Consider the following 22,888-nt stretch of genomic DNA (forward strand, 5'->3'; position numbering starts at 1 on the left):
AGGAGGGTGAGAGAGAGAGAGCACCACTCCCACCCCACCAGACGTAGCATTAATTATTCCTGTTCTGTTCCACAGTGTAAAGCTTGCCAACCCAGCCAGCCAGCCAGGCCTCGAGAGAGACGAGAAGTGTTTCGTTGGTTCCTTCTGTGTGTGTGAGAGAGAGAGAGAGAGAGAGAGAGAGAGAGAGAGAGAGAGAGAGAGAGAGAGAGAGAGATTGGTATAGACGGCTTATCGATACAAAATTAACATAAAGCAATACCGAGCATCCCCGTAATGGCATAACTTCCATGAAAGGGAACAAGGAGCGGGCAGTAACTCATAGTTAATCTGAAGCACTGGTTACCATTACCAAGAATTCGTGGCGGTAAACCAACCAACCGACCGACGTACATACGTACATGCTACACATCTTTGTTTAAATTTTATGTTTTAACATCACCCGGCCAACCGGCCCCGCCCCCTTCCCGCCACCGCCAATAAAAACCAGTTCCCCAAACCCAGCCAGTCCAGTGCATTTCTGACGGTCGAGGGAGGTAGTAACGTCGATCCCTCGCTCCCCGGTCACATGTACCACGTTCGAGTGTTATATGCTGTAGAAGAACACTGAACCAGAACTCGTGCTCCGTCAGGATATAATATCGACGTGATATTCCTCCCGCAGTGGTCGTGATTTTACAAGCAGTTCTTGTCCCCCCCCTAAAAAAAAAAAAATATTTTCCAAATGAATCTAAAGACGAAATTAAACAGGAACCATCGAAGGACTCGAGATTCCAGTCCTCCTAACCATGGTGGAGGATAGGAACCACTGGCCGCCTGCTGAGTGAGAAACTTATCAGTTCAAGTGAGACAGAGACTATTTTTCCCCTCTCCCATCCTGCAGTAGCTGCTGACGAAGGAAATACCGGTGAGGGACGTGTGAGAGGATGGGTTGGCGTGTGTGGTGGTGCCACGGGGGGGCGTGTGCTGCCGCTCAGCTGGTGGTGGTGGCGGTGGCGGTGCAGGTCCTCCTGGCCTGGGTCGATACCACGGCAGGTGAGTACCGTACCACCGGACCCCCGGCCTAACCCACTGCCCCAGGTGTGGGATCACGCCTCCATGACAGATGTTTTACACCCATGACAGTTGTGGCTCCCGTCTTTAAAGACAGGTGGTTTATGATGGTCCCTATGACTGATACGTCTCATGAAATTCATGGCAGATGTTACGGTCCCTCATGAAAGGTGTGACTCACGCCTTCATGGCAGATTTTTACCGTCCTTATGAAAGGTGTGACTCATGCCTTCATGACAGATGTTACCCTCCCTAATGACAGGTGTGGCTTGTCTTCATGATAGATGTTACGATCCCCATGACATATGTGGCTTACGCCTTTTTGACATGTTACCTTCCTCATGACAGATGTGGATCAAGCCGTCATGAGAGACGCTACCTTTCCCCATGACAGGCTGTGGACTACGCTTTCATGACGTGATATTGTCCGTATGACATGTGTCGTTCATGCCTTTGTGACAGATGTTACGGTCCGCATGACAGGTGCAAGGATCTCATGACAGATGTAGCTAGTCTAATGAAAGGTGTGGTCAGCTTCATTACAGGTGTGAGAACCTCATGACAGGTATGGCACACCTCATGACAGGTGCGGCACACCTGAACACAGGTGTGGCATGCCTCATGGTAGGTGTGGCATGCCTCATGACAGGTGCGGCACACCTGAACACAGGTGTGGCATGCCTCATGATAGATGTGGCCATCCTCATGACAGGTGCAAGAAGGACCTTATGATTCCTGCAGCCTGCCTCATGACAAGTACATAGACCTCATGACAGATGTGGTACACCTGACACTTGAAGATGTCATAAGATGGGGCGTGTCACCCTAGAAAGGGGTCTGGCTAACCTCATGACACATGTCAAATCCTCCTGACCACTGTAGGCAATTTTTATGACGTATTCGAATCCTAATCCTTTCACAGTCCTTTCCGATTTTCTTTTTTTTTTCTAATTCCAGGTCTCTCTCTCCTGCGCGTCTGAATCCTCTCTCATTCGAATCCCAGTCTTCTCCTTTTAAATTCTAGTCATTCTTTCGGTATCCAATCCCATTCAGATCCTTCCATTTTTTCCCCCGTGGATCCCACTCCTCTCGGAGCCTGATCCCGGTGCAAAAATCTCTGTGTTTTTCCCAGTCTCGCTTTGTAAGAGCCAATCTTTATCTATTGTCTCAAAATCTCAACTTCTCTATAGTTCATTGTTCAAAAGCTTAACAATCCACAAACAGTTTTTCCCTGAAATTCTTTGAGCCTTTAATCCTCCCTTAATTTACGACTTTGGGGGAACGCCACCGTCTCCACAATATCTACCAAAGGGAAAGGATCTAACTTAGGGAGCGAGGTTTTCTTAAGGGAAGGGTGTTTGGGAGAGGAATTTTTCTTTAAGGGAAGGGTGTTTTCTTAAGGAAAGGGGTTTCTGTCTAAGGGACGGAATGGACTTAAAGGAGCAGGTCTACCTAAGGCAGGGGGTCAAGCTAAGGGAGGAGGTGAACCTAAGGGGAGGGAGATGAACCTAAGGGAGTGTTCGGACGAGCTTGGTAACGGAAGACCTGATGGTCTATGACGAAGTTATCTGCTGGAGGACAGACAGTACATGGAAAGGACAGATAACAGAAGATCGAACAGAAGAACTGAAATACACTGAATTTAAACTATCAACCATGAGGGTATTTAGAGAGAAGTAACTGAAGCAATATAACGATACAGTATATAATTACTTAAAATCCACATTGAAGAAGAAGTACATTGCAACACCACACTATATACTCATGCCAGCATTGGCATATGGCTATGAAACATGGACACAGACCACCACCAATATAAGCAGACTAATAAAGAGGCAAACATGAAGCTAATGATAACCATTCTAGTCAAAACAGAATTACACAGAATACGAAGATTTAAGTAAAACTGAAAGTACTTCAATGTAACACCGCTTATAACAAGAACTGAGCAAGCTAAGCTAAGATGGTCAAGACATCTATGGAGAACGTGTGGAGAAGGAATACCTAAAGTACAACAGATTGGAAGAAGACCGCTAGCAGGACGGACCTAGAAAGGGAGGTGGCGTCCACGAAGTCTCAACGAAGTAAAGAATTTAAAGACCGGATACACTGCGAGAGGTTCGAGTCTCCAATGTTGATAACGATGCTTCTTCCTGGGGTACAAATATATATATATATATATATATATATATATATATATATATATATATATATATATATATATATATATTATATATATATATATATATATATATATATATATATATATATATATATATATATATATATATATATATTTCATACTATTCGCCATTTCCCGCGATAGCGAGGTAGCGTTAAGAACAGAGGACTGGGCCTTTGAGGGAATATCCTCACCTGGCCCCCTTCTCTGTTCCTTCTTTTGGAAAATTAAAAAAAAAAAAAACGAGAGGGGAGGATTTCCAGCCCCCCCCCCGCTCCCTTCCCTTTTAGTCGCCTTCTACGACACGCAGGGAATACGTGGGAAGTATTCTATCTCCCCTATCCCTATACATATATATATATATATATATATATATATATATATATATATATATATATATATATATATATATATATATATATATATATTCGTAGAAGCAAATATAAACAAGAGATTTTAATTTCATGTGTGATTACTCCCTGTGTGTCGCCCCGTCTCTTTAACTCTGTATGTACCGCTTCTTTACACCACCCTAAGCCAAGTACCCAATCATCTTTTTTTTTTAAACCAGCTGTACCGTTACGCTGGTCGTCTGCAGCGAGCATTCTCGCCCAGCGGTGGCAAATTCTCGTTAGGATTTCGCAGGATCTTTACCCCCCTCCCGCCCGCCCGTAGATCTATGTCCTTTACATGGCAAACGGTTTCTCTTCCCCGAAAGATCTTGTCAGGCTTAAACAATAACACTGCAACATTATCGTAAAAAAAAAATATGTATCAGTCACGCTGATATTTTCTTGCGTTATCTTATATTTCTACTATAATTACTAATTGATTAATGATTTATTTTCATAAACCGCAGATGAGAAATGAAAATATGTGTAGGTTCTCATTTGACTACGTCTTATAAGCGCGGGGGAAAAGGGAGAGAGAGAGAGAGAGAGAGAGAGAGAGAGAGAGAGAGAGAGAGAGAGAGAGAGAGAGAGAGAGAGAGAGAGAGAGAGAGAGAGAGCACTATTTTATTTCTAGAAGAGCCTGGAGGTCAGGTTCCAGGAAATATCATAAGGGGAGTATACTTAATCTACCTGTTTCCTAGAGTCTGTTATAATTTTTTTTTCTTTTTTTTTCCGAGGATGAGAATGTTTCCAAGAGTTTGTTTTTTCCCCCCCTATGAAACAGATACGAGAGGTATACTATTTCTTAGCTGGGTCTATGGGCTGATGGGTTTGTCTAGTTGGTTTGTTGGGGCTACTGAGTGCGGGATGATCGTCTCTGGTCGTCTGGCTGCCCACGACACAATCTCCGGCAAACGCCCTCAAGGGACGCGACCCCCAGTCCTCCACGATACGTCTTACGATCTGTCAACCATTCGACCCCACGTAGGGTGTTGCCACCGTGTTCACGGTGGCAACACACGCGGAAGGCGGGGCAGATTGGCTGATCGAGTACTGCGCGTTATTGCCATTAACAGGAAATTTCGGTCACTCGACTTTAATTCGTTGAAGGTGTATTTTCTTTTTTTCTTTCGCTCCCTTTGGAAGAAGAAATGGAGACACCATTATCTAATGAGCCTCAGGTCATCAGGGTCATCTAATTAATCGACCATTGGGCTATTTTCTAAGATTCCATGGTCTATGTCAGCAGACGAATGTACGTACGGACACGACGCTGGGAAGGTCCTGGAATATCGACATTATAACAGAATTCCTTCATCTGACGTAGAAGACGCGTCCTTCCCATGGAGAGAGAGAGAGAGAGAGAGAGAGAGAGAGAGAGAGAGAGAGAGAGAGAGAGAGAGAGAGAGAGACTGCTTCTTTTAAAAAAGAAATTGAAGGACATATGTAGAAAACCGAGCGCAGGCCTCTCCTGGAAAGGTATTTAGAGTAGCCTGGAAGGCTGCAGGCAGCCCCTGACACATCCAACAGGCTTTATGGAAACATCAGAGAGACAGGGAGGTGGCCCTCACCCCTCGTCCAGTAAGCCGGAGGCCCAGCCTCTATGGTTTCCAATTCCAGGAAAGGTCGTTGTAGCAGTGAACAATGCCCAGGGCCGGCACCTCCAGGGTATGGATCCTTCCTGAAGAAAAAACTGGGGGGGAAAGTTTAGCTTCACGTGAACTTATGAAAGAATAACTCAGCGCGATTAACTTCAAGTAACTTTAGATATAATTTTTTTTTCCAGGTCTGTTATGCCTAACTCGCTATGTAACTCTATTAAGGAACATGACGGGAAAGTTCCCTCTCCAGTACCAGGGGTCGTTCGTCTTGTGAACTCACTTTTTTCTCCTCGGTAAAGAGGCCACAAACGCCTCGAGTTGAGCGACAGAGGTGGTGACACCGCGAAGTAACGAAGGGAATCAAGAGAGTCACATCCCTCACCATATTGAAGCGCACACACACACACACACACACACACACAGACGTCAACTTCTCTCGCTTGCTTCTCCCATAACACAAGTCCCATGTTTCACAGAAGACAAACCTTTTCTTTTGTAAAGCCACACGCCTCTCGCACCCACAACCCACATACTATATATCTTCCGTCACCAAAAAAGGATAATCCATTTACCTATTCTACTGCAAAAAAAAAAAATCTCACTGAAACACAAACCATTTTCTACCACAGGTCTACACGACTCCTGCTATCCCAGAATTCGTTTTCGTCTCGTCCCTAAAATTCATTACATTATCCTACTCCCAGAGATTCGAAATACATACCCTCCCCCTCTCGTTTCCAGGATCCATATCATCCTCCTTCCTCCTAAAAATCTTAAGCGTCCTGTTCACAAAATTCAGGCTTCTCGAAAAATTCTCACTACTTCCTTAATTTATCCTCTCTCGCGCCACCAACAATACACAGTAATTACTTCCGCCACCCCAAGACCTTCCTTCCCTCATTCAAAATCATTTCTCTCTGATCTCTTTTTTTTTTCTTCTCCTCCTCCTCCTCAGAACTTTTTTTCTTTTACTCCCCCCCAAGACCCTCATCAGATCTCCCTTTGGAAGATTTCACTGTTCTTACGAGTCCAGTGATCCATTTCAAGAGCTCTTATCGCCTAAAACCCTTGATCACTGTGGAGACTTATATACTCTCCACGGAAATATTCCAAAAGGTTCGCGACATTACCTCGAAATCGTCCACTCCTCGATGATCTTCGCGACTTTACCCCCTCCCACAGAAGTCGCCCACTCCTTCCTCCCCTCGAAGATGCTGTGAATACTACTGGGATTATAAGGACCTAAATTATCTTCAAGACGCCTTGGCGCTCTCCAAGAATTCCGATCCCTTTCAAAAAAATCTGATCGCCTTTAAGATCCAAACCACCTGACCACACAAAGGCTTAAAAAAAAAATCTTAAAGACGCCTTTAAGACCATTGAAATATAAATCTTCCGTCCGTTCTATAACTCTCCCTCTAGTTTCCACTCCAGAGTTTGTCTTTTCGTGCTTGAGTTACATGTTGTCCCCATCCTGCAACTCTCGGACAACACTCCCTGAAACTCACCCTCACCACACACCTCTCAACCTAGAGAGCCTCATATCATCAAACCAAACTACAAAACGAGAGACTTGATACCAACTCTTTGCAACGCCCCAGTCAAACTTCACGTAGAAACAAATCCAATTCAAGGATGAAGAAAAATTAGAACGACTGCAAAGAATAGCAACGAAGCTAATTCCGTTACTTAAAAGTAAACCTTATGGAGAAAGAGCGATTTTACTGTCCTGTCTCCAACTATAGTAGTGGATGAGGAGGAGCTCTTTGCTTTACGACTTATCCTAAGAATGTAAAATGCTACAGCTGTGTCCTCCAGCAGGTGACCCCGGTACAGATATAACCATATCTTCTGTCATCTGTCCTTCCCACCCCAGTGTAGTCTCACACTACTACCCCGTTGTTCTCTGAGCGCACCCGACCTCTCACCTTCTTGAACTAATTAAGAGTCCTGTTAACTTCCTAAGGACGTACGAGGAAAAAAAAACAAAAGAAAATCTCGTACAGCCGCTTTCTCTTTTGTCTCCAGTCTCTTATGTTCTAAAGGACCTTTTATGACCCGTTCACAAAACCCTTTTATATAAAAAGAAAATAACATCAACGTGATTGGATCCAAACTTATGTAGGCTGGGTTAGTTTGGTAACAAGTGATCCGGGTTTTAGCCAGTGAACAGTCTGTTAATTAGCGATCAGGCAGCTAAACAGCGTTCAGGTTAGTAATTAGTGATCAGGCTGGTACCTAATGATCAGGCTAGTAACTAGTGATCAGACTATTAACACGTCATCAAGGTGGCAACTAGTGATCAGACTGATAAACTAGTGATTAGGCTGTTAACTAGAAAGTTTCTCGTAAGTTCACCGTGGCCAGTTTTCCCCAAGGCTGTGCTGTGTATATTCCCATGGAAGTTAGGCCAACCTCCTCCTACTTACTCTCCCTGCCGTGCTTGTGTCTTCTGTCTTTCTGCATCTCCCTCACTCCAATACTCTCCCTAACATCATCGCCTCTAATACCCAACCCTCCAAAAAATAAAATCTCTCATCCCGATATCACACCTCCTCCAAAAACCGTCGCTTTCAGTGTCCTAACCTACCCCGAAATTTTTGCCCTCTACTCTCACACTCCCCAGACACCTCGCTGCTCTCTCTCTCTCTCTCTCTCTCTCTCTCTCTCTCTCTCTCTCTCTCTCTCTCTCTCTCTCTCTGTGCCCGTCTCCAAAACCCTCTCCCTGCCTCTCAAACACACACTCCCTCCATCTCTCTCTCTCTCTCTCTCTCTCTCTCTCTCTCTCTCTCTCTCTCTCTCTCTCTCTCTCTCTCTCTGTGTGTGCCCGCCTCCAAAACCCTCTCCCTGCCTCCCAAACACACACTCTCCCTCCCTCCCTCCACCCCCTCTCTCTCTCTCTCTCTGTGCCCGCCTCCAAAACCCTCTCCCTGCCTCCCAAACACACAATCTCCCTCCCTCTCTCTCTCTCTCTCTCTCTCTCTCTCTCTCTCTCTCTCTCTCTCTCTCTCTCTCTCTCTGTGTGGTGTGTGTGTGTGTTTGCCCGCCTCCAAAACCCTCTCCCTGCCTCCCAAACACACACTCTCCCTCCCTACCTCCCTCCCCCCCTCTCTCTCTCTCAGTGCCCGCCTCCAAAACCCTCTCCCTGCCTCCCAAACACACACTATCCCTCCCTCCCTCCCTCTCTCTCTCTCTCTCTCTGCCTTTCTCTGACACTTGGCCTCCGTATGACTAATGGCCGCTACAAGACCATTAATTTTTCTGGCGCTAACCAGATATTACCGTCAGGGACCCCACCAAACCCCCGGGCCCCCCCTGTCCGTCCGACTTTTGAGCCAAGTTCTCAAAAAAAAGAGAAAGAAAAAAAAAGGACTCACACAAAAACAACTGAGGTCAAAGACTTTATTGCAAACTTGAGCAACCACGAGATTTTCTTCTTTTTTTTTCGGACATCTGGTGGAAGCAAAAGCTATTGAATAAATGTTTGCCATTTTGTAAGGCCGTAAAAAAAAAAAAATGAGAAAAAGTCATTTTACAGGGAAGTAAATCGGACGAAATGAAGGATGTAAAAAAAAAAATATATCGTAAAAAAAAAAAAACTACAAAGAAGATTGGAAGACGGAAAGGCATAAGGAAGTGAGGACTGGAGGCTGGGCCAACGTGGAGGGCCTTTGCCTGGAGGTGGTGTCAGAGGCGAGTGTTGAGTCAGATACCAGATGTGTGGGTGCTGCCCCCACACTCACTGCAGCAGCTGGGGTGCAGTCGACACCTTGGTGTCGTACCTACTGCCACGGTATGGTGAGGGCTGGAGCCTGGTGGTGGCCTGTGGTGAGGGCTGGAGAGTGGTGGTGATCTGTGGTGAGGGCTGGAGCGTGGTGGTGACCTGTGGTGAGGGCTGGAGCGTGGTGGTGATCTGTGGTGAGGGTTGGAGAGTGGTGGTGATCTGTGGTGAGGGCTGGAGCGTGGTGGTGATCTGTGGTGAGGGCTGGAGCGTGGTGGTGACCTGTGGTGAGGGCTGGAGCGTGGTGGTGACCTGTGGTGAGGGCTGGGGCGTGGTGGTGACCTGTGGTGAGGGCTGGGGCGTGGTGGTGACCTGTAGTGAGGGCTGGAGCGTTGTGGTGACCTGTGGTGAGGGCTGGGGCGTGGTGATGACCTGTGGTGAGGGCTGGAGTGTGGTGGTGACCTGTAGTGAGGGCTGGAGCGTGGTGGTGACCTATGGTGAGGGCTGGAGCGTGGTGGTGACCTATGGTGAGGGCTGGAGCGTTGTGGTAACCTGTGGTGAGGGCTGGAGCTTGGTGGTGACTTGTGGTGAGGGCTGGAGCGTGGTGGTGGCCTGTGGTGAGGGCTGGGGCGTGGTGATGACCTGTGGTGAGGGCTGGAGCCTGGTGGTGATCTATGGTGAGGGCTGGAGCCTGGTGGTGATCTGTGGTGAGGGCTGGAGCTTGGTGGTGACTTGTGGTGAGGGCTGGAGCGTGGTGGTGGCCTGTGGTGAGGGCTGGGGCGTGGTGATGACCTGTGGTGAGGGCTGGAGCCTGGTGGTGATCTATGGTGAGGGCTGGAGCCTGGTGGTGATCTGTGGTGAGGGCTGGAGCCTGGTGGTGACTTGTGGTGAGGGCTGGAGCGTGGTGGTGGCCTGTGGTGAGGGCTGGGGCGTGGTGATGACCTGTGGTGAGGGCTGGAGCCTGGTGGTGATCTGTGGTGAGGGCTGGAGCCTGGTGGTGATGACCTGTGTTGATGGCACGGTGTGTGAGTGCGGTGAGGTAAGGTGATGGCGACTGTGGTACCGTGTGGTGATAGCAGGAGTTGTGGTGACGGTGGGAGTGTGCTCGATTCTATGGTGACGGTAGGACGTCGACTCCGAGTGCAGTTCAATACACCCCAGCTCAATGCTGCCGTAATCCCACCACCGAATTTCTCCGAAATCTCTCTTTCCCCCTTTCCCATTGGCCCCTCCCACTCTGACACACCCTTCCCTCCCTCCCTCCCTCTCTAATTGGTGTCCTACACAGGGGGACGAACAGGTTCCATTTTGTTTCATTATTTTTTTTTCTCCCCACCGAAGTTCATTTGGGGTCGAGGGGAGGTGGGCGAGGCAAGGGTTTGGGGAGGGGGTGAGGGGGAGATAACACAACACACACCACCGCACCAGAGGGGTGAGGCTATGGTCATGGGTCCGGGTCTGGGGGCGTGTCTGGCTATTGTTATGTCGCCACAGACAGGAGTGAGAAAGAGTCTGTCTCTGTCTCTTTCATGTCACGTTCCACGACAGTCTACGACTGTTTTAGGTGTGAGGCGTCAAGAGGAGAGAGAGAGAGAGAGAGAGAGAGAGAGAGAGAGAGAGAGAGAGAGAGAGAGAGAGAGAGAGAGAGATAGAGAGAGAGAATCATTAATGTACACGTGTGTTGGAGCGTCGCAAGACCTACCAAAGAATCTTTCAAACATGCCAATGAGAGGGAGTCTTCATCCGTCGCCACTGGCTCTCTGTCTCGGCCAGGCAACAGGTGGAGCAGAGGGCTCACTTACGACGAGAGAGGAGGAAGGTGACGAAAAGATATACTGTGTGCGAATACTCCCAAGTTATCCCCCCTTAGTGAGTATCATTTTATACTTGTATCTCTCCCTTCTAGGCCATCATCTTCTCCTCTCCCTACCTCTTTCTCCCTCTCCCTTCACTCTCTGACACATACGAACCACAGCCAATCTATTCGGACTTTATGAAGCCATCCAGAACCATGCTTTTCATTCAGCAATACCAGGAAGCACCGCGCGCGCCTGACCGGCCCACAGATCTAATTAGCTAACGTGCCGAATGAATAAGTAAGTTAGCAACAATTTTTTATAACTTTGCCGACACTCTGGGAGAGTTACTGGCTTGAGGGTGGGGGGGGAGAAAGAGAGAGAGAGAGAGAGAGAGAGAGAGAGAGAGAGAGAGAGAGAGAGAGAGAGAGAGAGAGAGAGAGAGAGGAAGGGGGGAAGGAGGGAGGGGAATGTGGATTAGTCCATGGGGAAAGGAGGAGGTGAAGAGAACCCTTCCCTCTGTCATCTTTTTACCTGTCAAAGTGTCACATGTCCCTCGTTAGGGAGGCAAGGGTTGGTCCCTGAACTGTCGTAGGGCTCTTAATGTCATGGGGAAGTCGACAGGAACACTCCAATTTGAACGGGAGAAGACGGTGATACGGAGTGACCCGCATCCAGGCCAATGTAATATGCCAGTAACTATTGACTCATAACATCTGGAACGAAGGTGATGTACGGAGACCAGATCTCACCTCGATCATGAGACAATTGCTAACCCTAGAGCTAAAGGCATCGAAGACCCTCATCATGTACTTAGGAACTCGGGTTTTCCATCCTTTTTCCATCGTTGTTGGTGCAACGGGAGGAAGGGTAACGGGAGGGAAACGTTATTCGCACCAGAAAGGAACTGGTAACGGAGGAGCTAATGGGAGGCACATTACTCGTATCACCACCGAGGTATACGTAGGAGGAGGAGGCTGCGAGGCTCCTGTCTCCTGAAGGAGTATTGCCTGTGTTTAGGTCATAACTACTGACGTCATTTTCACTATAAGTTCCGGGAAAACCTCTCTCTCTCTCTCTCTCTCTCTCTCTCTCTCTCTCTCTCTCTCTCTCTCTCTCTCTCTCTCTCTCTCTCTCTCTCTCCTGTACGAGACGGCAAGCGTGTGTCGATGTCCAGGGACGAAACTCATCGGCGTAAAGACCAAAGAAGATTGTACCACCAGACGAACCATCCTGGCTGCTTGGTCACACATCCCCTCCCATCTCAACCACTGAGTGCAACCCACCCCCAACCCACTGGGTCTAAATCCACCCCGGTCGCTGGGTGTAGCTTTTCCTCCCTCCCCTAGCCACCATCCATACTGGCAGGCCCGCGCGCGTCCCCCCCCCCCCCCCCCAACTCCCTTCGTCCTCTTCTCTTGGTAAATCGTCCACGCTCTATTTGCCACCCATCGCGTCCAAATTTCGATATTCCATTCGCGGTAAATCTGTCTTGGCGCCCGCTGTGATCGGTCCGTCAGGCCTCGGAGGGATGTCAAAGCTCGACGTCTCATTTCCTCTACGGTGGAACGGTTCTCTCGGTATCACAGAGCGCCCAGCCTGGCATTATTCAGCTTGGAGTGAAGGTACTCTTCCTCGTGGTGGTAGTGGTGAGAGAGAGGGAGGAGGAGGAAGAGGGTGGTAGAAGTAGGCATATCATAAAAAATGGTACTACACTATTTATCTATTTCCATTTTCTATGGTTTCCTCCTCCTCCTCCTCTTCCTGTTTGATGCCGCGAAAGCATATTAAAAGTATACTCTCTTGTGTATATATATTTTTTTTCATGTACGAGTTTTCTGTTTTTAGGAATTTGGGTTGAAAAAAAAAAATGGCTGTGTTTTGCCCGAGGGTCGTCGGAGTTGTGCTCAAGAGTCGTACTCTCAAAGTTCGTACCGTCGTGGTTGAAGGTCGTACCGTCGTGGTTGAAGGTCGTACCGTCGTGGTTGAAGGTCGTACCGTCGTGGTTGAAGGTCGTACCGTCGTGGTTGAAGGTCGTATCGTCGTGGTTGAAGGTCGTATCGTCGTGGTTGAAGGTCGTACCGTCATGGTTGAAGGTCGTATCGTCGTGGTTGAAGGTTGTAACGTCGTGGTCATGGGTTTAAGTCAATACAGATGCCAGCGGAACCTTCGCTAGTGGCCTCCCACCAACACTTAACACCTCACCAAAATAAACCCCAGTGCGTAGCACACACCGGCATCACATCCTCCAACGTCCGCAACTCCCAGCAGACTTGTCCAGGACACACCATCTCAAGACACCGGTAATACCTGTCTGACGTCCTTGGTTTATCTCCCTATCTCCTGCAACAACCCTGCCAGGGACGCAGGTCCCCAAACTTCTAAAGCATCTTGTCGTAAAAGCTGCTGTTGGCCGCCTCTCCCTCCCTCCTTACTCCTAGATATGTGTTTGGTACCTCCGACACTCACTCCCATCTTGCCAGCTACCACGCGCTGCTGTGTTGGGTCCTTGTGGAGTCTCCCAGGACAACCTGAGGGAGGTGGATTCCCCCAGGGCGGCCGGAGGGAGTATGTTAGGAGAGGCTTAAGTGAAATGTGGGTGGGGAACACCGTGGATTTATGCACCCTCACGACTCTTCGCTTACCCCGCTGTGTGTGTGTGTGTGTGTGTGTGTGTGTGTGTGTGTCCGAGTTTCTATCTTTGTAGCCAGTAAACAGACGGGGGAAATTCTCTGGAACATCACAGAAAGATGGAAGGCGATTCTTGGAGAATCTCGTTAATCTTGTAAACCTACAAGACTCATCTTAAATACCTGTGGATCACTAGTTGGGAGTTTTTCCAGTGGCGAGGCTTTTGATCTACTTACTCTCTTGGGTTATCTACCCCATGTAAATGCAATGGAATGGTAATCCCAGTTGACACTCTACCTCACAGAAGCAAGCAACACCAGTACTTGTTAGCGCTGTCTTGTTCTGTGAACATATATATATATATATATATATATATATATATATATATATATATATATATATATATATATATATATATATATATATATATATATATATATTATCCCTGGGGATAGGGGATTAAGAATGCTTCCCACGTATTCCCTGCGTGTCGTAGAAGGCGACTAAAAGGGGAGGGAGCGGGGGGCTGGAAATCCTCCCCTCTCGTTTTTTTTTTTTTTTTTTAATTTTCCAAAAGAAGGAACAGAGAAGAGGGCCAGGTGAGGATATTCCCTCAAAGGCCTAGTCCTCTGTTCTTAACGATACCTCGCTATCGCGGGAAATGGCGACTAGTATGAAATATATATATATATATATATATATATATATATATATATATATATATATATATATATATATATATATATATATATATATAAATCTTACGTTAGGAAGACCATCCTACTTCTACTACATGACGCTCGTTGTCGCTCACATTCTACACTGAACATAGAGAAATGGTTTATCCAAAAAGATATGGCTGAAAGATTTGGCAGTGTCCAGATCACTTTGAGGCAACGGCCTGACATATACACAAACACGGAACCTACCTGACTCGGTTTGTTCTAGCTGTAAGGTAGGACCTTAAGAACAGATGGATGGCAAAATAAAAAAAATATATACGTCTATTGATGATGTTCTAGAATCATTACGACACAATTGATCTTCAACTCCTAACGCACGTACCAGGGCATCGTACCCAGGGGTCGTACCGCCGTACTGAAGGAGGACCATAAACCGTCGTACTCAGAAGTAGTACCATCGTGTTCAAAGGCTCCTGTTCCTAAAATATTATTTTTCTCTCTTCCAACCCCTAGCGAGGTGCATCGTGTCACCCGATCTCCGGATTTCCAGCTGCAAATTACGGAAGCGACTGAGAGAGAGAGAGAGAGAGAGAGAGAGAGAGAGAGAGAGAGAGAGAGAGAGAGAGAGAGAGAGAGAGAGAGAGAGAGAGAACCCCCCCTGATGAACCCTTCCGTTGTCGAAGAACAATGTTCTCACGGTATAAGAACCTCGTACCATCTCTCCTCTCGTCTATCGGACGGGAAAACTGACACCGTTTACCTCCCCCTCTCCTCAACAAATAGCAAGGAGGAGGCGATACATGACTCTTGGGGGAGGGGTCAATCCTGTACTCACATAGCGGCACCAGAGCCTCCAAAGGCGTTGGTGTTGCTTTCAGCAGTCATGCCAGAGGATGAGGCATCGTATAATTGCATTTGCTTGCCCTTCCCGCTGCCGGCGCAAAGTTACACAGTTGTTCCTACATAAGAATAACAATACAGGCAGAGGAATTGGTAGATGTTAGAGGTATGAAAGCTGAGAAGAAGGACCGACATTGTCGTGATGTATCTGTGTACACAACGCTCTACAGAGAGGTCACAGGACTGTGAGGTACATTCCATGTAGAACTGAGTATATATATATATTTTTTTTTTCCAGTGAGGCTGAGCCGAGGTAATGCATGGGATTGAGGCTGGGATCGAGCTGAGATTGAGGTGGAACCGAGACGACAGGGAACTGGGAATAATAACCTGGGGGATCCCCTGGCATTGAGGAGAGAGAACAGTGTACATGGGTCGAGTACCTGTCCCGGAAGTGACCTGGTGAGAACGGTGTACATGGGTCGAGTACCTGTCCCGGAAGTGACCTGGTGAGAACGGTGTACATGGGTCGAGTACCTGTCCCGGAAGTGACCTGGTGAGAACGGTGTACATGGGTCGAGTACCTGTCCCGGAAGTGACCTGGTGAGAACGGTGTACATGGGTCGAGTACCTGTCCCGGAAGTGACCTGGTGAGAACAGTGTACATGGGTCGAGTACCTGTCCCATAAGTGACCTGGTGAGAACAGTGTACATGGGTCGAGTACCTGTCCCGGAAGTGACCTGGTGAGAACGGTGTACATGGGTCGAGTACCTGTCCCGTAAGTGACCTGGTGAATGTTCTCGTGTACGTGGGCTGGGCACGTACGATGGGTGTGACCTTGGGTATAGGCGTGGGTTGGAGTGAGTGATGGTACGCTGGGATGTTAGCTGGGACCGGGGTGACACTGGGAGCGAGACGAACCAGAAAAGTTCCTTGACCGTGTAGCTGAATTTCTCATTCAAAGCGGGAGGCATAAAATAAGCTATTCATTCCCGTGTGAAGTTAGGAACTAACTTAGTAAAGGGTGTCAGGAACAAGAGATGGAGGGAGACTTGAGAGAGCCTCTCTCTCTCTCTCTCTCTCTCTCTCTCTCGCCAGAATTTAATGGGGGAGTCAAGTGTCGCTCCTTTGCCACCAAGTAGCTGTCTTATATCTCTCTGCCTCACGGCAACACCTGGCCTGCTGGCCTACAGTTCCACAAGCATACAGTCTCCCCCTTCGCGTACGTAACTAAACGCTGAACAACACGTAACTTACACGACTCGTTCTTCCTAACACTAGATTCTCGTGCAATGAACACCACGCCTTTTGGTAAAGTCTGTCCACCCGCATCTGTCTCATCCTCAGAACCTTAGGTCAACAACCCTCCACTGTCACACACACACACACACACACACACACACACACACACACACACACACTGTCATTTAGAACAGATTTTCCCTCTACTTCCAGAAATTCGCTCAGAACGTCGAACGTAAACAGCTTTTAACCCACCCATATATATATATATATATATATATATATATATATATATATATATATATATATATATATATATATATATATTGTTATCCCTGGGGATAGGGGAGAAAGAATACTTCCCACGTATTCCCTGCGTGTCGTAGAAGGCGACTAAAAGGGAAGGGAGCGGGGGGCTGGAAATCCTCCCCTCTCGTTTTTTTTTTTTTTTTTTTTTTTCCAAAAGAAGGAACAGAGGAGAGGTCCAGGTGAGGATATTCCCTCAAAGGCCCAGTCCTCTGTTCTTAACGCTACCTCGCTATCGCGGGAAATAGCGAATAGTATGAAAAAAAAAAAAAATATATATATATATATTGTGTGTGTGTGTGTGTGTGTGTGTGTGTGTGTGTGTGTGCGTCACAGATCAGACCAAGCGTCATAGGCAAAGGGTCACGTCTTAGGACACTACAATCTACACATCACCATTAACTACCAATTCCACATACGATAACATCACGTCACTAGTCAAGGTCATCCAACTGGTCCTTCAAACAGCGCATCCTAATGATCCCCCATGACCTCCAGGCTAATTAACATTACACAACCACCGTGGTAAAGAGGGAGGCCATCAGCTCCCTCTTACCTCCACCACGATTACCCTCCACCTGTGACTACCACCCTCTCTCCCCCGCCACCAGGTAAGTGCCACGTGATGCCGGTGACCTTGGCTCCACCACGAGCCAGGTGCCTGTCTGGCTGGCCGACATTACAAAGGTGTTGAGGAAATTCTTTCGCCCTGACTCACCAAGGCTCAGGTGGCTGGGGCGACTTAGTGATCCCCCGTGAATACGTGAACGTAACCCCCTCTTGATGACGAGGATGGAACCCCTTTGATTATGGGATTGAATCCCTTTGATTACGACGACTTGATCCCCTTGACTATACGGTTACTTGCCTTTATGAGCGCGATGACTTAAATCCTTGATTAACGTGGCAATCCTTAGATCTGGATGATTAACGTCGTCAGGTGTAACATATATTTTTCATTACTGACGAGTTAAGTCGTCGCAATCACCGAGATAAGTCGCGATACTGAGTGGTTAAGTCATCGTTTTGGAGAGGTTCAGTCTTCGTACACAAGGGTTTTAAGTGTCGTTCTCCTCAAAGGGCCAAGTCCTCGTACTCAAGGGAAGAGTTTTCGTACGAAATGCTTTGAATCATTGTAATCAAGGGGGTCAGGTCATCGTGCGTTAAGTCGTAGCGCTAGAGGGTTAAGTCGTCGTACTTAAAGGGGTTCAGTCGTACTGTACTGTGGTCGTCCCTATACTGTGGTGTAGTGTGGTGACCTGCAGTGTTGTGTGGTGTGGACCAGGAGGGTGTGGTGTGGTGTGGTATGGTGTGGACCAAGGTGTGATGTGCTGCAGTGTGGAGAGGCGTGGTGTGGATCAGGAAGGTGTGTGTGTATGTGTGTGGTGCAATGTGGTGTGGTGTAGTGCAGTGTGCAGTGTGGAGAGGTCTGGTGTGGATCAGGAAGGTGTGTGTGTATGTGTGTGGTGCAATGTGGTGTGGTGAAGTGCAGTGTGCAATGTGGAGAGGCGTGGTGTGGATCAGGAAGGTGTGTGTGTGTGTGTGTGTGTGGGTGTGTGTGTGTGTGTGTGTGTGTGTGTGTGTGTGTGTGTGTGTGTGTGTGGTGCAATGTGGTGTGGTGTAGTGCAGTGTGGTATGGTATGGTATGGCGTGGTGTGGATCAGGAAGGTGTGTGTGTGTGTGTGTGTGGTGCAATGTGGTGTGGTGTAGTGCAGTGTGGTATGGTATGGTATGGTATGGCGTGGTGTGGATCAGGAAGGTGTGTGTGTGGGGTGCAATGTGGTGTGGTGTAGTGCAGTATGGTATGGCGTGGTGTGGATCAGGAAGGTGTGTGTGTGTGTGTGTGTGTGGTGCAATGTGGTGTGGTGTAGTGCAGTGTGGTATGGCGTGGTGTGGATCAGGAAGGTGTGTGTGTGTGTGTGTGTGTGTGTGTGTGTGTGGTGCAATGTGGTGTGGTGTAGTGCAGTGTGGTATGGTATGGTATGGCGTGGTGTGAATCAGGAAGGGGGTGTGTGTGTGTGTGTGTGTGTGTGTGTGTGTGTGTGTGTGTGTGTGTGTGTGTGGTGCGATGTGGTGTGGTGTAGTGCAGTGTGGTATGGCGTGGTGTGGATCAGGAAGGTGGGTGTGTGTGTGTGTGTGTGTGGGGTACAATGTGGTGTGGTGTAGTGCAGTGTGCAGTGTGGTATGGCGTGGTGTGGATCAGGAAGGTGTGTGTGTGTGGTGTGCAATGTGGTGTGGTGTAGTGCAGTGTGGTATGGCGTGGTGTGGACCAGGGTGGTGTCCACGGCCATGGAATGCCGGGGGAAGGCGCCGGCCGGGGTAGCGCCTTGTTATACCCGCCTTCATATCACCTCCGCCAACATTGCATCGCAAATTTATCGCACTAATAAAAACCTTTATGGCTGGATGAGATGTATTAATATCTCCTTACTCCTCAGATCATAACCAGGATTTTGCTGTTACGCAATTCTTTTGCGATGATGTGTAAACAGAGAGTAAGAAAACAGAATCAATGGGAAGTAAATGTATATTTTAAGAGCAACATGGTCGATGTGACTATATTGTTGATGGTGGCTAAGAAAGACTAGAAACTGCGTTCGTGCCTCACACAACCATTAATTGTCACACACACGCACACACACACACAAACACACAGACACACACACACACAATCAATATATGTATAAACACGGACAACCGCCAAGTCCCTTTACAATACTGATGTAAATATTCACAGTCTTGTGTCCAGACACATTACAGAATGTGGGTCACAATGACGGCGGTACGGGTCACACGAGGCTCGGCTACAGCAAAGCACACTTGTGACCTTTGGCAAGTAGGCCACGAGGGAGGTCGACCCATTCGTCATGTATAGACACATGGCGGAGGTCAAGCCAGTCGTCATGCACTGACCCATGTGGTCAAGCTCGTCCCCGTGCATGGACATGTGACTGAAGTCGGTCGAGCCCGGTCGTCATGCACCTACGGTGGACATGCAAGTCGTAATGATTTTTACGGCCTGAAAGTGACTTGCATCCGAACCCCCAGTGTAATCACGAGAGAGAGAGAGAGAGAGAGAGAGAGAGAGAGAGAGAGAGAGAGAGAGAGAGAGAGAGAGAGAGAGGCAAGCTTAGAGTCGTCAGCCCCCGGCCTACAGACGTACTCATCTTTGTCCTGACGGACGCTGACCTCTCTCTTCGTTCCACGAACTCCTCAGCTCACCCAGGGAGGGAGATCTCTGACCCAGCGCTGGCTCTGTATATATCATGGCTAAAGTAGAGGGAGGTGGGAAAGACATCTAAACCCGAGGATGGGACAGACATTTACCCTAGGGGATGTGTAAGACGAGGTTGCCTGTGGATTTTCTGTACACCATAAGTTGCAGAAAAGATTACTTCTTGAAGCCACTGCTAACTGATAAGATTCTTCCGAAGCCATTGCTGACTGATAAGATTCTTCCGAAGCCATTACTGACTGATAAGACTCTTCTGAAGCCATTGTCGACTGATAAGACTCTTCCAAAGCCACTGCTAACTGATAAGATTCTTCCGAAGCCATTACTGACTGATAAGATTCTTCCAAAGCCATTGATGACTGATAAAACTCTTTCAAAGCTTAAACGATTGGTCCCGGCGCTTTAGCAGAATGTTAAGCTCCTATCGAAGCTTTAGCTGAGTGAAAAACTTTCACATGGAGCTTCGGACAAAATAATGAATAGTAAACAATATGTAGCAACTAGACCAACTATGTAAATTACAGCTCACTTACAAATTAAGTAAACAGATCGTGATGACAGTATACTTCACTTATGTAAAAGAGACGGGAATAATTCTGTCTCCCTCTGCTACATCCTGCAGAAGGCAGCGAAGTATATGCAACAGACACTTTAAGAGAGAGAGGAACAAGAGATAGTCTTCGTATTTCTTAACTAGTCTTACCTCATATAACTGCTGTATCTTATTGGCTTAGATAACTGCTGTATCTCATTGGCTTAGGTCACTGTTGTATCTCATTGGCTAAGGTAATTGCTGTATCTTATCAGCTGACACACTGTATACTGAATATACATCATGGTCTTATGGCCTCCCACTTGACAGCGAGACGTCGTATGTTATGTCGGAATAATAGCTCCTGTGGGGGCTCCCCCGGCCCAGTTGCTGGGGAGGGAGGTGGTGGATGGAAGGGTGGGGTCTCTCTCTCTCGTTTCACAACCTTCAGGTACCCTCTGTGTAAACCACCCGGACACACTGACATAGTCTCTCTCTCTCTCTCTCTCTCTCTCTCTCTCTCTCTCTCTCTCTCTCTCTCTCTCTCTCTCTCTCTCTCTCTCTCAGCCCTTGCCTTTCTCCTGACCGCCGTGGCCACTTCCTCCTACCCAGTACCACTTCCCTACTCAGTAACCACTTCTCCACCCAGTGCCATTGCCTTACCCATTCTCACTTGCCCCACGGAGAGCCACTTCCTCACTCACTGCGTCCTTCACTATCACCCTCTTCCCTCCCCATCCTCCTCCCCTCACCCCAGAGCCAGCACGCAAGGCCAGCCTCATGACCTTGGCAGGGGAGTGCCGGGGCTGGTGCTATCCCCCAGCCTCACCACCTGCACCCTCAGGGCAGATGAACCCACACCACCAACCATCTGCACACTAGCGTGTGTGTGTGTGTGTGTGTGTGTGTGTGTGTGTGTGTGTGTGTGTGATTATTACATGAGTAATACGAGGAGAGTTTTCTATCTTTACTCCTCTGGGTGTACACACACACACACACACACACACACACACACACACACACACACACACACACACACACACACAAGGAGCAGCCCCCCCAGACAGTGGTGGAGGGGGATGGGGGGAAAGTGGAGGAGGAGCCGCCGCGTACTGAGGATCAATGAAGCGGACGGCGCGACCCTTTAACTTACTACTCCGTCGCTTTAATACCTCCGGTACACATGGCCGTGTCCTGCCACACCAACCAGGCACAGGCAGGGCGCCGGATGAGAGAGAGAGAGAGAGAGAGAGAGAGAGAGAGAGAGAGAGAGAGAGAGAGAGAGAGAGAGAGAGAGAGAGAATAATATTCTGCTGAGCCCAGCCGGCATACCCAGCTCCTCAGCTTCGCTCAAGGGGCATGCATCCAGCTCCTCACCGGAAGCTCTCGACTCATCAGCCTGCGTGAGCTTCCTCCTGCGTTATGTAGGGGGCGCTCTTGCCCTTGGCTCACACGCTAAACCCAACCTGGGAGACAAGATACCATGAATCACATTTCAATCTGCTGTCGAACCCCAACGAGCGACAGCACCTGTTGTACCTTTATCTTCGTATGAGGGTATGGGAGAAACGTGGGTTCCTCACCCAAGTCTGTCAAAAAATCTACATCTACTTAACCACAGTGCTTTACGCTGCCTTATCGAGTCCTCGCTACCCAGAGTCTGGTCCTCTCTACGCCAGCGTGAGGAGATGTGTGTGGCTGGGTCGTGTGGGTGTGGGCTTGGTCACGGGTCTGGCCCTGCACCGGCCTAATGTGTGCTGATATCTTGCTCCACACTAAGATAACCCGTACACACGGTCATGGGGTGTATGGTTTCGTCCGTCCAAACGGCTCCTTTCCTCCCTCTCTCCCTCCTTTATTGCTCTCCTATCCCCCTCCTCCTCCTCCTTCACCGTAACATCCCCAGCGCACTACTTACGTCATCTCCATCACCCTTGACTTCCCTCAACTCTCAAGCAAACTCTTTAACTTCTCCCATTCTCCATCTCCCTCCCACACAGGACTAGACATGCTCTCCCATACTCTATCTCCCTCCCACACAGGACTAGACATCCTCTCCCATACTCCATCTCCCTCCCACACACGACTAGATATCCTCTCTCAAGCTCCTCCTCCCTACCCCAACAGGATCCTTTCTAAAATGCCCTCTGATTCTATTATGTACTTGGACTATCGTAAATTTTTCGGCAAAGGTCCACATAAAAGACTTCTAAAGTACAATCAAAGCTCACAAAACAGGAGATAGAACTTGAGCGTGAATGGCAAACTGGGCCTCAGGTAGGGATCATGGAAGGGTATTGTATGAGGAAGCATCCGATTGGTTTCATATGACGAGGAATGTGCCACAAGGGGTAGTCCTGGGACCCACACTCTTCTTCACCTATATGGACGACCTGGAGAAAGAACTCACCAGCAGATTTTCGAAATCTTCCGACCATACGAAAACAGAAATTGTAACCCACTCAAAGGAAGGCTACCTGAAGATTCCAAGGGATTTAACCAAAGTAAGGGAGCGGTCCAAGACATGAAAAATGTATTTCAACATGGACGAACGGTGAGTAACGCACTCTGGCGCCAAAAATATAAATCACGTATACAAAGTGCTTGGTGAAACCATTACCACAAATATAAGACACGGACGTTGGAGTAATTATCAGCAATGATATATAATACGAA

At 48.1% G+C, this 22,888-nt stretch overlaps 1 protein-coding gene across 1 annotated transcript in view; it reads left to right on the top strand.

The window, feature by feature from the left end:
• The first annotated feature begins 517 nt into the window (after nucleotides 1-517).
• LOC139755389 (uncharacterized) overlaps nucleotides 518-22,888 on the top strand; it is an 87,803-nt gene continuing 65,432 nt past the window's right edge. The window contains exon 1 of the mRNA XM_071673634.1: nucleotides 518-1,032. Within this exon, the coding sequence (XP_071529735.1) occupies nucleotides 924-1,032 (109 nt within the window). The 5' untranslated portion in view covers nucleotides 518-923. The remainder of the gene's footprint in view (nucleotides 1,033-22,888) is intronic.

This window comes from Panulirus ornatus, chromosome 19, assembly GCF_036320965.1.
Source record: "Panulirus ornatus isolate Po-2019 chromosome 19, ASM3632096v1, whole genome shotgun sequence".
Taxonomy (NCBI): Eukaryota; Metazoa; Arthropoda; class Malacostraca; order Decapoda; family Palinuridae; genus Panulirus; species Panulirus ornatus.